The 13,923-nt window shown below is 37.2% G+C and overlaps 1 protein-coding gene across 2 annotated transcripts in view; it reads right to left on the bottom strand.

Annotated features, from left to right (window-relative positions):
• The window catches only part of ptprsb (protein tyrosine phosphatase receptor type Sb), a 157,509-nt gene that overhangs the window by 63,811 nt on the left and 79,775 nt on the right, over nt 1-13,923 (bottom strand). For both annotated transcript variants that reach the window (XM_088335831.1, XM_088335820.1), the window contains exon 5: nt 10,105-10,293. In XM_088335831.1, coding sequence (XP_088191957.1) covers nt 10,105-10,293 — 189 coding nt within the window. The remainder of the gene's footprint in view (nt 1-10,104; nt 10,294-13,923) is intronic.

Genomic DNA, 13,923 nt, shown 5'->3' with positions numbered 1-13,923 from the left:
ATGTACGATGCAGATTTTAAGTCGAAAGAGTTCAGTCTTTCCAACGAGGAAAGAAATCAAGCAGCTGCATGAAAAGGTATGTTAATAAACATCTATTGATAAGAAATCCTTTTTAAACAGTACATACAGTAATTACACTGTCCCCTTTTTTGTAGGTTGGTGTGGCCTATTTATGAAAAAGTTTATTTACTGTCTACATAAGATGGGATGCAATTGTTTATCATATATATTTTCAGGGAAACAATTAATACCATTTTTTAGTTACAGAAAATATGTTACAAAAACATAAAAGAGCTTTATTTTGATGAGTAATTTGCACCAGAAATGTGACCTCCAGTTTTTGTGTGAACACTTTTATACTGTTTTCTTCTGGTTCGACATAGTTTTACGTGATGTTTCTTGAAATCTGAAGACTTGCTGAAAGTTCACTAAAAAGTTCAACAAGGCAAAAGTTATATTTTGTGTCAGTCTGTATGTTCTGGGTTTTAAATTGTAATCAATATTCTATATTGTTTACAATGTTCAATTGTTTAAGCTCTAATGCTGACGCGGTTTAGCGCTTAGAGTTGTTTTTTGCGCGTGAACAGTGACTTAAAGGTCAAAAATCCTTCTGCATCTAATTGGTTCCTCTGTAAACCAATCAAGTAATGGGATTACTGATTGTCTGACACCATAAGACTGTTTTATTCGGGCACTTGAATGTTAATTTGAGTTGCCATTTTACTGGCTGTCTTGTATATCAATCAAGTAAAGAAATAATAGGCTTCTTTTTTTTTTGATGTCGCACAGTGATCCTCCAGTACTGACTTTGAAATCTTCTGGTAGATCACAATCAACGTAACATGCACCTCTTTGGTACAAGCTGAGACCAAAAAGTGACACAAATTTAAAGATTAAAGTTAATGTTGGAAAACGAAAGTTCCTAAATAACTTTAGTGAACTTTAGAGAAGCAGTTACTAAAAGCATTTCCTTTAGCAAGAAATTGAAACACAGTCTTCATTCCCTGCAGCAGGAACCCAAAATGCTCTTTAACCGAGTGAGAAAGTCACTTGCCTCTTTTATTTCCTCAATTTTAACCCTCCTACTTTCTGTGTCTCCCTGAACTAAAATTATTCTCAACATTTGTCAGGTGATCTTTTATTATCTGGTTTCAAAGAGTTCTATTCTCATTTCTACTTTATTCTCCCTTTCGCTAACGGGCCTTTTGAATTGCCGGCAGAGATGTTTTTTTCACATCTTTGTTGCAGCCTACCGTGTCACATTCGTCTCATCCGAAACCGACTTTGACATGCAGCCTGAGGAGGGAGTACATAACCAGGGTTTACACTCTGCTGCATTGCGCAGAACAAAGACAAAAACAACATCAACAACAATTCAAAATACACACCTCATACACACACTAACTGAAGAACAAAAATAATCCACACAGTCATACAGACCTACCCTTGCATCTACACACAGTATAGAATATTATATAGTGGGGCACATTACATCCCTCAGGCTGGTTAAAAATATCTACAATTCCTTGGAAAATGTACCCAAGATAGACTGAGGAGTGAACTGGGCATCAGTGTACTGAAAAGAGGCAATTACAACAAAATAATTGAATAACGATAGCTTGTTGTTTTGTCCTGTGGCAATACGATAATTATGTTAGTTGCATAAGGACGGCTGCAGTATTTCACTCTTCTCTATCACCCAATACTTTTATTTGTAGGGTTAAACAGTCACTTCAAACTCTGTAATACCATGCAATACGTACCCTTCCACCACCCGGATTTACACTGGAATTAGGGGACCCGCTTCGACAGGCAATGAGTTCAATGCATTCAATTGAAAGAGGGTAGTTGTTTCTTCACCATTTCCTTTTTTTCTGAGATTTTGGGGTCTGGTTTAAACAGTGTCCAGTGACAAACAAATTGTACCTTTTTTTAAATATATTTTTTTTATTATTTATAATACTTGAACATTGTAAATTGTATTTGTTTTGGATGCACATCAGCTAAGTAAGTAGGTAATTAAGTAGATAAGTAGGTAGGTAGAAAGGAAATTAGGTAGGTAAGTAAGTAGGTAAGTAGGTAAGTATATATATATATATATATATATATATATATATATATATATATATATATATATATATATATATATATATATATATATATATATATATATATATATATATATATATATATATATATTCAGATTCAGATCTACTTTATTGCCATTCTAGTACATGTGTATACAGAACGAAATGTCGATACATCTGACCCGCACAGTTTCCTTGAATGTACAGATATAAATAAAATGTTGTATTGAGTTGGAGTATTGAGTACTAATAATATACTAAATAATTATAGCTATGTATAGTATTTTACAGTAGTGCAAAGAGTGCAAAAGGAGCAGCTAACAAGATGTGCAAAATGGGCAGTCAATTAAACAAGTCAGGTAAACAGTAACAATAACACTGTAGTACAATAGTGCAGAGGAGAACAGATGTGCAAGGAGTGGCTAGCTATAAAGAACTGCCAGTAGTGCAAAAAAGTCAAACAAAACCAACAGATGTACAGATTATATATATATATATATATATATATATATATATATATATATATATATATATATATGTATATATATATATATATATATATATATATATATATATATATATATATATATATATATATATATATATATGTATACTTGTATGACAGATGTGGAGCTACTTTATGTAAAGATTTGAACTTTAAATGGCTATTTTTACATGTGGGTGAAAAATACAGCCACTTAGTCCCATTTACAAATGAAAGGAATAATTGGCTTCAAACTTGCTAGAGTATTCATTGTAAATTGCAAATGTGTGCCAAGTAGTAGATTTTTCAGCTAGAAATGGACTGGAGTTGTGCAGTAATGACAAGGTTTTTTGATTTTTATATTGTATTTACCATTTTATACTACAACCCTTATTTTGTTATTTTGCACTGTGGTATTCTATTGTACTGATGTCAACTATCTACATGACAATAAATTCAATTTTTATTCGAATTAAAACAACAAGTTTGGGCAAATCAATAAATTGAGCAGCTTTAATAATTAACACTATTGGTTTTGTTTTCGAGCTATCCATGTTTTAAGCTAGTTACTTACAATCATTCTTAAAACATTGTTCAACAGAAACCTTAAAGTTTTAAGTAAGACCTATTCTTTTAGAAAATAAGTTGCAGAATGGGTAGTGAAGAATGAAACATAAGTTTAATTCATTGGTTAAGATCCTCATTTCTTTAGCCTTTCATTAATTTCAGGATGGGGAAAAAACGTGTTTGTCTTAGTAAAAGCTATTGCTCCTGTCAAAACTTGTGAGCCACGTCCAATAGGAGTAAATCAAAAGAGTAACTAACTGTACAGAACGCGCCTAAAATTAGGTTCCTCTCTGCCTTCTAAAAGCATAAATTATTCTATAAATATCGTCATTTGCATTCATGTAAAGGGAGAAACACACCAATGAGAACTGTTGTCCTGAGTGCAACACTACATTACGAACTGAGATACAACAAAAGCGTAATGTCAATTTAATGAACCCTGTTAAGATAGTAATTCCCTTTTAAATGAAACGTACTACATTATTACTGTGTAGAGAAAATTACTGTCACAAAACATTATACCTAATGTTGGACTTGGTGTTTCCAAATGAGTCCAACTTGCATGTGATTTAAATAACCTAAAATAGAATCTGATGAATTGAATGGTCTTTATTGTCATTGATATCAATGTTGTGAAACACATTATGTCCTTGCGGGTGCTTTTTGGGTACCTTTATGCCTATTTTTCCCTGGCAAGTTTGATTAGTTTTAGCCATTTTAGTCTCAGCTTTGAGAACTGGTGCTCGACAGTCCAAACCAATCATCCATCTGCCTTTACTCGTTCAAAAACACAAGAGAACAGCTCACGGCGCTTCTGATTGTGTTCTATTACCGCCTTTTGTTCTCTTTCCAAAAAGCCTGTCGTGAGCACAACTAAGATCTCCAAAAATCAAGTGTAGTCAAGAATGCAATCCGACAGCGCAGAGGCAAGCCCGACATGAAGAACACAACAACTCTTGTCTCGTGCAAAGGTCGCAGGGGGGCGCGCACGCCGCATACACAAATGTGCTGCGGTCAATCAACATGCAAATCAGTTTGCGGATGACCTACAAAAAAGAGAAAGGCAAAGAAATACAAATTGAGACGTAAGCTGCTTAAAGAGCTCGACTGAGATATGATCTGTGTCAACCCAGTTTCACTAAGATGGTGGAAGGTGGATCATGACAATTTGCCGAAAATAGTACTGCTCTAACCGATAGTCTTACTGACTTTATGATACTTCTCCAACCGATAGTGTTACCGACTTTTAACAACAAAACCACCAAACTCGCTCTCCAGACAAAGGCTAATTCTTCATCACATTTTATTTTACAGTGTGATGATTTGATAAAATCTATCTAATAATGATAATAACAGTGCTAAATCTGAATCCTTGATCTTACTCTTGCCCTCAGTGTTGGGACTAATGCGTTACTTGCCGTTACTGCATGGTGCGTCAAAGAGACTAATACTTAGTGCCTCCTAGTGGTACAAAAAAGCCTTCGTTCAGCAAAAAAACTAACTTATTTTAATAATAGTCAAAAATACATGAACTACCATACCAAAGTTATTTTTTTCATAAATATTCATATCTTGAGAAAATGGTATGACTTTTACATAGCGGAATTCATACATAGTGGTCGCTGCCATGCCCGTCTAGCATCCTCCTGCTACGCTGGTAAAATATGTACCTTTAATATTTGCAGTGTTTTTCTGATTGCAGACTAAATCACTACCGTCGTCACATGCAACCATCGATCAGCTTGCACTTTCTATGAAGAGTGGGCATGTTTATATTTACCCGAACACAGTTATAGCGGCCACGTTTTAAGCACCGAGCACGAGGTTGCTAAATTTTCCTCATGAAGACATTCTCTCTACTGCATATATTTGGATCTGAGACAAATTTACAACTATAAAATACAATACACAAATCAGAGAGTTTCCTTTTACAAGCATATTTGTTTTTGTGTAATTTTTTAATTGATAGTTACTTTCGGTGTAACGTGCTAACTTTCATTATCAGTAATATGGGGGGCCAGAATAACTTATTAAATAAGGTAAAAAGTAACGATAATCAAACACCGTTATTCAGTAAAGTGTCCAGAACTGTCACCCTCTGCTAAGAGGCAAGATAAATATGTGCCTCATTCTGCCTTATTTATAATATACAAGAAACTAATTGTGTTAATAATCATATGTGAATACTCAGCGATTATAAAAAAGAGGAGAGGGTATTGTTAGTTATTGCAACATCTGTTGCAGCCTAGTCATCCTGGAAGGGGGATTACCTCATGTACATTCCCTTCTTAAGGTATCTTCATTTTCCTCATGTTGAGGTTTTGGAGTTTTTCCTTGCCCTAATGTAGGTTTTAGATCAGGGATGGTGTAATAATAGTCTGTATATATATATATATAGAGAGAGAGAGAGAAAGAGAGAAAGAATCCCTGGGTATTTGGCCGACTTTGCCCAACCCTTACTCTCACCACAACTCTTAGGTAAGGCTGGTCCATCCATTACCCAGCAGTAAACCTCCGGGGCCATATTGCTGGCCATCTGCTTGGATGCTGGTGTCAGAGTCCGTGAAGTGCTTTGGTAAACTCTGCGACTCATTTTCTCCATTGGCGTTCACTCACTGTTAGAGTGTCATGCTTGATTACACTTATTTCTGAAAGAGTGAGGTGGTAGAAAAAACAAGCATTCAAGATCGATCTCTTGATTACCTCTCGGCTTTTTTTGAATTACATTTTTGCTTTACAAAATAATGTATTGGCTGTATTGCCCCCTGAATGAGTGGGTTATAGTTATATTTTTTTATTTATTGAAATTTGATTCTCCCCAAATAATGGAAATTACATAAAACCCCACATTGTATTATATAAGGTGAAAACAAAGAATTTTAGATTTGCACCGGATGATTTTTGTAAATCAAGACACCATTTTGTAAATATCTTTACCAATTAATGTTGAAATTATCCAAACTAACGGATAAAACCGATATCTTATTTTAGCTATATTTATAATTGTTTTAAAGGTTTTATAATTCAATTCAATTTAGACGAGACAGAAAATGTTAATGAACTAAATTATGTGACAGCAGAGTGTAGACAATATTGCCAAGTTTACCTATTTACATGTTCTTGTTGTATAATATCCTGAAACATTTTTTAATGAAAATTTAAAGGAAATATTTATGTTCTGCATTTTTTTTGTTGAGCAAACTTTTTAACTATGGAACAAAAAAATGAATTTTGCCACTTTACAATCAATTTAAAAAGATTTTTATTGAATTTAAGTTCTCGCATACATAAATCCGCATCTCTCTAGAACAGTGTTTTTCAACCAGTGTGCCGAGGCACACTAGTGTGCCGTGAGGCCTTGTCTAGTGTGCTGCTGGAATTTGCCCAACTTTATCTTTCCAAAAAATCAGCCCATTATTCAGTATTTTTGCTATCTGCAGACGGGGAACTGTAATCGTGATCCATATCAGTAGGTGGCAGTGGATTTTTTATATACTTTCTATATACTAATTATCTGCTCATGAGGAAGCACAGTACATTTGATAACTGCTTTTGTTTAACAAAGCGGTTTAAGATTGCACTGTAAAAAATAAAAACATAGATAAAGCACATCATTCTTTTTTATTTTAAGTATTATTTTATTCTTTTTAGATACTAATTATCTGCTTATGAAATAGTACAGTGAAATATTTGACATAACTTCATTTTTCAACATTTTTGACGGACGGTGTGCCTCGGAACTTTTTTATGAATAAAAGTGTACCTCGGTTCAAAAAGGGTTGAAAAATACTGCTCTAGAATATGAAGCTTTTTTTTATCCCAATGTTTTGGGATCTTTCAGAATCACACTCACCTTAACTTTTTTTACAACCTAATTGGTCCAAAAAACATAAAATATAAAAATAATCAACTGAGGGAGACGGAACAGGAAGCATGGCACTTTCAATTAGCAGTCTAGAGTTTTTCAAATTGGAAAAAGTAAAACATGAGACAGGGATTTATGAACTTGATAAACTCAAGGTCTAAAGTTAAATAAATGACCCACTACTGCTATTATGTAACAAATAGAAGCTGGCTCAGGTATTAAGGGCGTGTGCTTCAGAAAACATCAAAAATCCTCCATGGCCCTGTTTATGTACCCTTGACACTTGACTTTTACATCTCAGGAACCTTTTCAGCCCAGAAAAGAGCACAATGGAATTCAATAATTAACCCGATGGAATACATTAAAGTACTTTGTGCCTTGAGGGACAGACAATTGATTGCTGCGCTATTTCTAGAAGAACGGAATCTTTCTAAAACAGGGTGTCATTATCTCTAAAAATCTCTTTTTTTATCACAGGAATACCGCCAGGTTTCAACAAAGGAAAAGAGAGCAAAGGAAAACAACATTTCCGTCCCCAAACACCCCCCGGTTGTGACGCAGCGAGAGCTGGCAGCCGTCTCCGAAATCAGATGCGTAGTTCAGAAGGTGTTCTCATTTAAGTGATCTTAAAGGAGCGTCATCGGCAAAACATTCTGCCGCTATTTTGTGCATGGCTCAGGTGTAATTGATTTTCTCTAAGGCTTCTCACTGCGCCGTTTGCTTCATTATACGACGCATTTTCTCGCTCGGCTCTGTCTCGCTTTTGTCAAGATTAAATCCCATTAAAGTGCGGGCTGAATCGTACGTCGCAATTTGTCTCCGTACTTTTCATCGGAGTGATACTTGGCCTAGAATCCTGCGCTTGTGAACAAGTGTCACGTCTGGGCAACTCTGACAAAGTTCTAAATTACGTGCGTGGAAGACCTGATAACATACCGCATAGCATTGAGAGAGATCACAACATACCTCAGAAGTTCAGCAAGTAGCAGAGAAATAAAGCACTTTGTTTCTTTTGAGATATTTGGGACTGGCTCATGAACAACTATTTTTTATTCAAATTAGGGCTGCATCGATTAGTCTACCTTTTCGACAACAAGCGTTCATCCAAATTGTAGACAATGGAATTAATTGTCCAATATTGTTGTTAGACACGTTTTCCAACGGAACGAGGTATCTCTACACAAATCATCTCTGCTGAGAGCCGCACATGTCCTGAGTTCTAACGCAAACATACAGAAATGGCGGCGTCATCATCAAGTACATGTACCAAAACTTTCAAAGTTTGGGGGCGTTTTAGCCTGGACATGTCGAGAGAATTCTTGCAAAGTTTGCGATTATGACCATGCGTGTCCTAGGTGTAGCTCGGTAACTCAGAAATATATAAAAAGCACGTCGGACAGTTGAATAGAATAAAACTGAATCATCAAGGAAGCCCGGCAAAAGTCGAGGTAACCCGATGTTCACGTGAAGCTAGCCAGCCGCTCTCTAAATCGCTTTTGTACTCTGAAAGGAGAAGCTTTTTAATATTGTTGCACTCATGTATAATGACAATAAAGATAATCTATTCAACTGTGCTATTATTTTTAGATTCTAAATAGTAAATTGTTGTTTTTGTTACAGCGATATACTCACTGTTGGTAAGGAAGTTTGACCTTTGGGGACTTTTATGAGGGGTGACGCTACTTTCCAGATTTTCACTTTTCGCGGGTGGCTCTGGCCCCCATTAACTGCGATAACCGAGGTATCTATGTATTAGCAAACTAACAGCAGGTTAAGCTATCGAATAATGTTTTTCTTGTTGTGTGGACTTGTTTATAATGGAGGATTACCTATCTATTGAGGCTTTTATTCAAAAGGAGCAGTATGTAACATATTACTGTGATGCGTGTGCAGCTGCAGAGTGAGGCAAGCAAGTCTCTAGCCTCATGTCAGAGGAAGACAGGAAGACCATTGATTCTGATTTCACACACACCTTTGCCCCGAACAATAGGAATAGTGAAAGTATTAGCAAGATAACAGCAAGTCGAGCCATCAAATTTTATTTTCCTCCAAGTACAGATGTTTTTATCAACTACAAAACAAGTTTTTTTTCTATGATACAGTTTATATTCTTTTGCTTTTTGCTTTGCCAATCAAAAAATAATTCATTGTAAATCTGACTACCCCTCATTAGACACAAACCTCACCATGTCACTGGTCTTAATAATGATTCACAACACATTGATGTTCCAAAACTTGAAAAAACAAACATGAAATGCATCTGTTCGGCGCATTAATTTAACAGTCTGGTAGGTCAAGAAATGTTTGTAGATTTCTGAAGCCGCATATGTACAAACAGAGTTTGCAGATGAAAGGTTAAAAAAGGGCATGAGTGATCAGCAGGACACGACGGCCGACGAGCCTGGCGAGCGTGGGTTTGAGCCACAGCAAAATTATTTTGCATTACCATCACTTTCATTACCCTAGAGGACAGCTGCGGGAAAATAGCTGAGGAATGCGTGTCTGCTTATTCCAAGGGAGGCTGCGTGCTCTCCGCAGAGGAGCACAAACAAAGCTGAGCAAACGTTCTTCAGTGCAAAACATTCATTCCTTGATCTGCCTCTTAATACACACATGCTCTCTAACCACAATCATTCTCTCATTTGCCCTGATTTGACTGTGAGCAATGCATGGATAACCTATGTATCATTTGGATATAAATCTCCACATTGCACATCTTTATAGTTTTAAGCTTTTTTTTTTTTTTATGCCTGTTCAATACAGCACGTTTGTAAGGCACCTCTGAGTTTCCGAGTTATAATATATGGATCAGGGAAAGCACTAATTATGTGAGGGGGAGTCCCAAATGTTGATTAAAACATCGACTTTCCCTTTGGATGTAGAATTAAACAAATTCAAAAAATTGGCTTTCAAAAGGTTGTAAAAGCTCATAGCGTCAAAGAAGAGACGTAATCTTTTGATCATAATCACAAATAAAGCATGATAATCGCCAAATTTAGAGCAACAGGGATTTTACGTCACAGCGCTGCTAAGCTTTAGATGGAGTTTTATTTGCTTTTTTAAAAGTGAATGGGCGAAAAAATAAAGTGGAAAGGGCTCACCTGATCGGAGCTGTTTGATGCGACCTTGGCTGGTGGCAGGTTCGACAGGTAGAAAGTCCTTGAACCAAGAGATCTCTGGGTCGGGGATTCCACTGGCGGCACACAGCATGGTGGCCGTTCGTGTGCGCTCTACCACCTTCAGCTGGGGGCCCATGTCGATACTGGGAAAGCCAAACGGCAAAAGGTCCTCTGGAAAGGTAGAGCAAGAAAAAAATCAACAACAATGGAAGATGGGTGGACCATTAGCAATTAAAAATAGTCTATAACTAACACAAGGCTCAAGACCATCGAAAACGGGCAAGAATGACCTGACAAGTTAAGAGTTGACGGTAACAGTGCCGAAGAAAAAATGTGTTTTTTTAGTCCTAATATTTTGACTTTGTTCAATGTCGAAAATTCCAAGCTGTGACTTTTCCTAGATTGAGCATCAGAAATACACATTTCTTTGTATTATTTCTTTTAGTTTAAAAGTTATAAACTGTTACAATCCTCATTTAAATTTTGTATAGCACCCTCTCTTTAGTCATATAACTTTTATTCTTTTGCCCTGTCCAAAAGGCATTTTATGAATACATAACTAAAATACTAAAATACTAATAATCCTATTTTTGCATTGGGATATACTGGACTGTCTCAGAAAATTAGAATATTGTGATAAAGTTCTTTATTTTCTGTAATGCAATTAAAAAAACGAAAATGTCATACATTCTGGATTCATTACACATCAACTGAACTATTTCAAGCCTTTTATTATTTTAATATTGCTGAATTTGGCTTACAGCTTAAGAAAACTCAAAAATCCTATCTCAAAATATTAGAATATCATGAGAAAGTAGGCTATTCAACTAATCACCTGAATCATCTAATTAACTCGAAACACCTTGCGAGGGTTTCCTGAGCCTTAAAAACACTCAGCTTGGTTCAGTAAACTAAATCACAAGTATGGGGAAGACTGCTGATCTGACTGCTGTCCAGAGGACCATCATTGATACCCTCCATCAGGAGGGTAAGACACAAAAGGAAATTTCTCAAAGAGCAGGCTGTTCACAGAGTGCAGTTTCAAAGCATATCCACAAAAAGTCTGTTGGAAGGGAAAAATCTGTCCGGAAACGCTGCACAACCAAGAGAGATGACCGCAGCCTTAACAAAATTGTGAAGAAGAGCCGCTTCCAGAATTTGGGGGAGCTTCAAAGACAGTGGGCTGAAGATGGAGTCCAGGTATCAAAAGCCACAGTTCACAGACGTGTCCGGGAAATGGGCTACAATAGCCGTATTCCCATGGTCAAGCCACTTCTGAACTCAAGACAACGGAAGAAGCGTCTGACTTGGGCTATGGAGAAGAAGCACTGGACAGTTGCAGAGTGGTCCAAAGTCCTCTTTTCAGACGAAAGCAAGTTTTGCATTTCATTTGGAAGTCAAGGCGCCAGAGTCTGGAGAAAGGCTGGAGAGGAGCAAAATCCAAGTTGCTTGAAATCCAGTGTGAAGTTCCCACAGTCAGCAATGGTTTGGGGAGCCATGTCAGCTGCTGGTGTTGGTCCACTGTGTTTCATCAAGTCCAGAGTAAATGCAACTGTGTACCAAGAGATTTTAGAGCACTACATGCTTCCATCTGCTGAAAAGCTCTATGGAGATGAGGATTTCATTTTCCAGCATGATCTGGCACCTGCCCACAGTGTCAAAACCACCAGTAACTGGTGCACTGACCATGGCATCACTGTCCTTGATTGGCCTGCTAATTCCCCTGACCTGAACCCCATTGAGAATTTGTGGGGTATAGTTAAGAAGAAGATGAAAGACACCAGACCTACAAATGCAAATGAGCTGAAGGCCGCTATCGAAGCATCCTGGGCATCAATAACACCTCAGCAATGCCACAGGCTGATTGCCTCCATGCCACGCCGGATTGATGCAGTAATCCGTGCAAAAGGATTCCCAACCAAGTACTGAGTGCATCAATGGACATTTTCAAATGTTTGATTTAGTTTTGCTGTTATAAAATTATTTTTTTACTTGGTCTGAGGAAGTATTCTAATATTTTGAGATAGGATTTTTGAGTTTTTTTCAGCTGTAAGCCAAAATCAGCAATATTCAAAGAATAAAAGGCTTGAAATAGTTCAGTTGACGTGTAATGAATCAAGAATGTATGACATTTTTGTTTTTTTAATTGCGTTACAGAAAATAAAGAACTTTATCACAATATTCTAATTTTCTGAGACAGTCCAGTATTTACTATGTTTGAAAGAGCACACTTTCAGATTGGTACAGGACATTGTGCACTCCTAATGTATCCTTAGATTATGCTTGGCAAGTTTCCATATACAAATCCAACATTTCTATTGGCATTAGGTATCTAATACAGAGTCTATTTCTTATGTGAGTGGAACATGTAAGAGGGGAAAATGTGCAGAGATTTACTGACAGCACTGTAGATAGAGAGGGAAATCAGATCAGACAGCATATAACAGCCAAGCACCATGAGCCTCCTTTTAAATTCACACTGAATGAAGAAAAAGTCTGTGAGTACTGTCACAAGTGATACAGAGATTCTCCATCAATGAGAGCCAGACCAAAGACCTGCACCTATGAACGCAGCTGGTCCCCATGCAGTTAGCTGAAGACAGGTTCTCAATCAAGGAATCACTGCAGTGCCGGAGGAAGCTCTTAATTTGTCAGACCTAAAGAGTGGCCTGCTTCTTTTCTTAAAATTAATATTAAAAAATATTGAGAGAGGAATTTTGGAAATTTGGAAGACATCTAGAATCCTTCCAGGTTTACTCAGAGGTGCAGAGCAGAATAGGGGGGTATGACACCACTTGGTGCCCTTCGGTACTTTGATTTATTCCAAATCTATCTGGAGCCATCTGGATCGATCTAACTGGATTTGTCTTTTTGGAACTCTCTCTCTGAGTCCATGTATCTTTATGCCTTGCAGAATCATTTAATGTGTGACTAGATCTATCAATCATGACAACAATCTTGTTCAATCAATGTTTATGGCTCGAACTGAAGCTATCAATTTATTTGGATCTAACTACTACTATGAATTTAGCATAATATAACAGAACATATCAATGTACCTGAGTCTCTCTGGAATGATTGATACAGGTCTCTCTGGATCAACCAATCTGATCCCTCCAATTCTCCCTTGTCTGTTCTGATCCCTCAATATGTGCCTTTCTGACCTGATCTCTTCAAACATACCTGTCTGTCTGTCTGTCTGTCTGTCTTTATATCTATCAAGATTACCAATCCTGCATCAAACCGACCATGCATGAATCCTTCTTTGTCCCGTTTAGGAGAGAAACATTAGACATCCACACAAACACTGTGATGTGAGAGCCACTGTTCTCTCCTTTCACATCTGCAGTGGCTTGAAAGAGGAGATACTAGCAACACAGCGGGGCCACTATATTCATACTCATTAAAACCACAGGTCCCCCCCCCAGCTATCTAGTCATTAGGTGATTTCGTAGGCGGGCAGACGCGCAGTAAGATTTATCGTGTTTTTGACAGACCGTTACTATTAGAGGATAAATACACCACCCTATTGGTAATAGAGTTGCTGAAAATACTCACAGCAGTAGAAATCCACATGCAACAAAACCTACCCCCTGGCGTGAAACAACAGGTTACAGTGACAGTGGCTTGAACTGTGTGCCTTAACTGTACCGTGTGGCTCAGAGTGCTTGCAATAATTCCCATCTAATAACCATGCAGAGACCTGCACAGTGACAGCAGTAGCAATTAGAAGTCAGGATCAAGAGGAGGTGGAAGGCGAGGGGGGTGATAAGGACTTGTTAGCAGTAATTGTTTAAATGT

This window comes from Urocampus carinirostris, chromosome 1, assembly GCF_059441175.1.
Source record: "Urocampus carinirostris isolate Australia breed hairy pipefish chromosome 1, RoL_Ucar_1.0, whole genome shotgun sequence".
Lineage (NCBI taxonomy): Eukaryota > Metazoa > Chordata > Actinopteri > Syngnathiformes > Syngnathidae > Urocampus > Urocampus carinirostris.
Note: the sequence above shows the minus strand (reverse complement) of the source record. Positions and strands in the feature narration are given on the sequence as shown.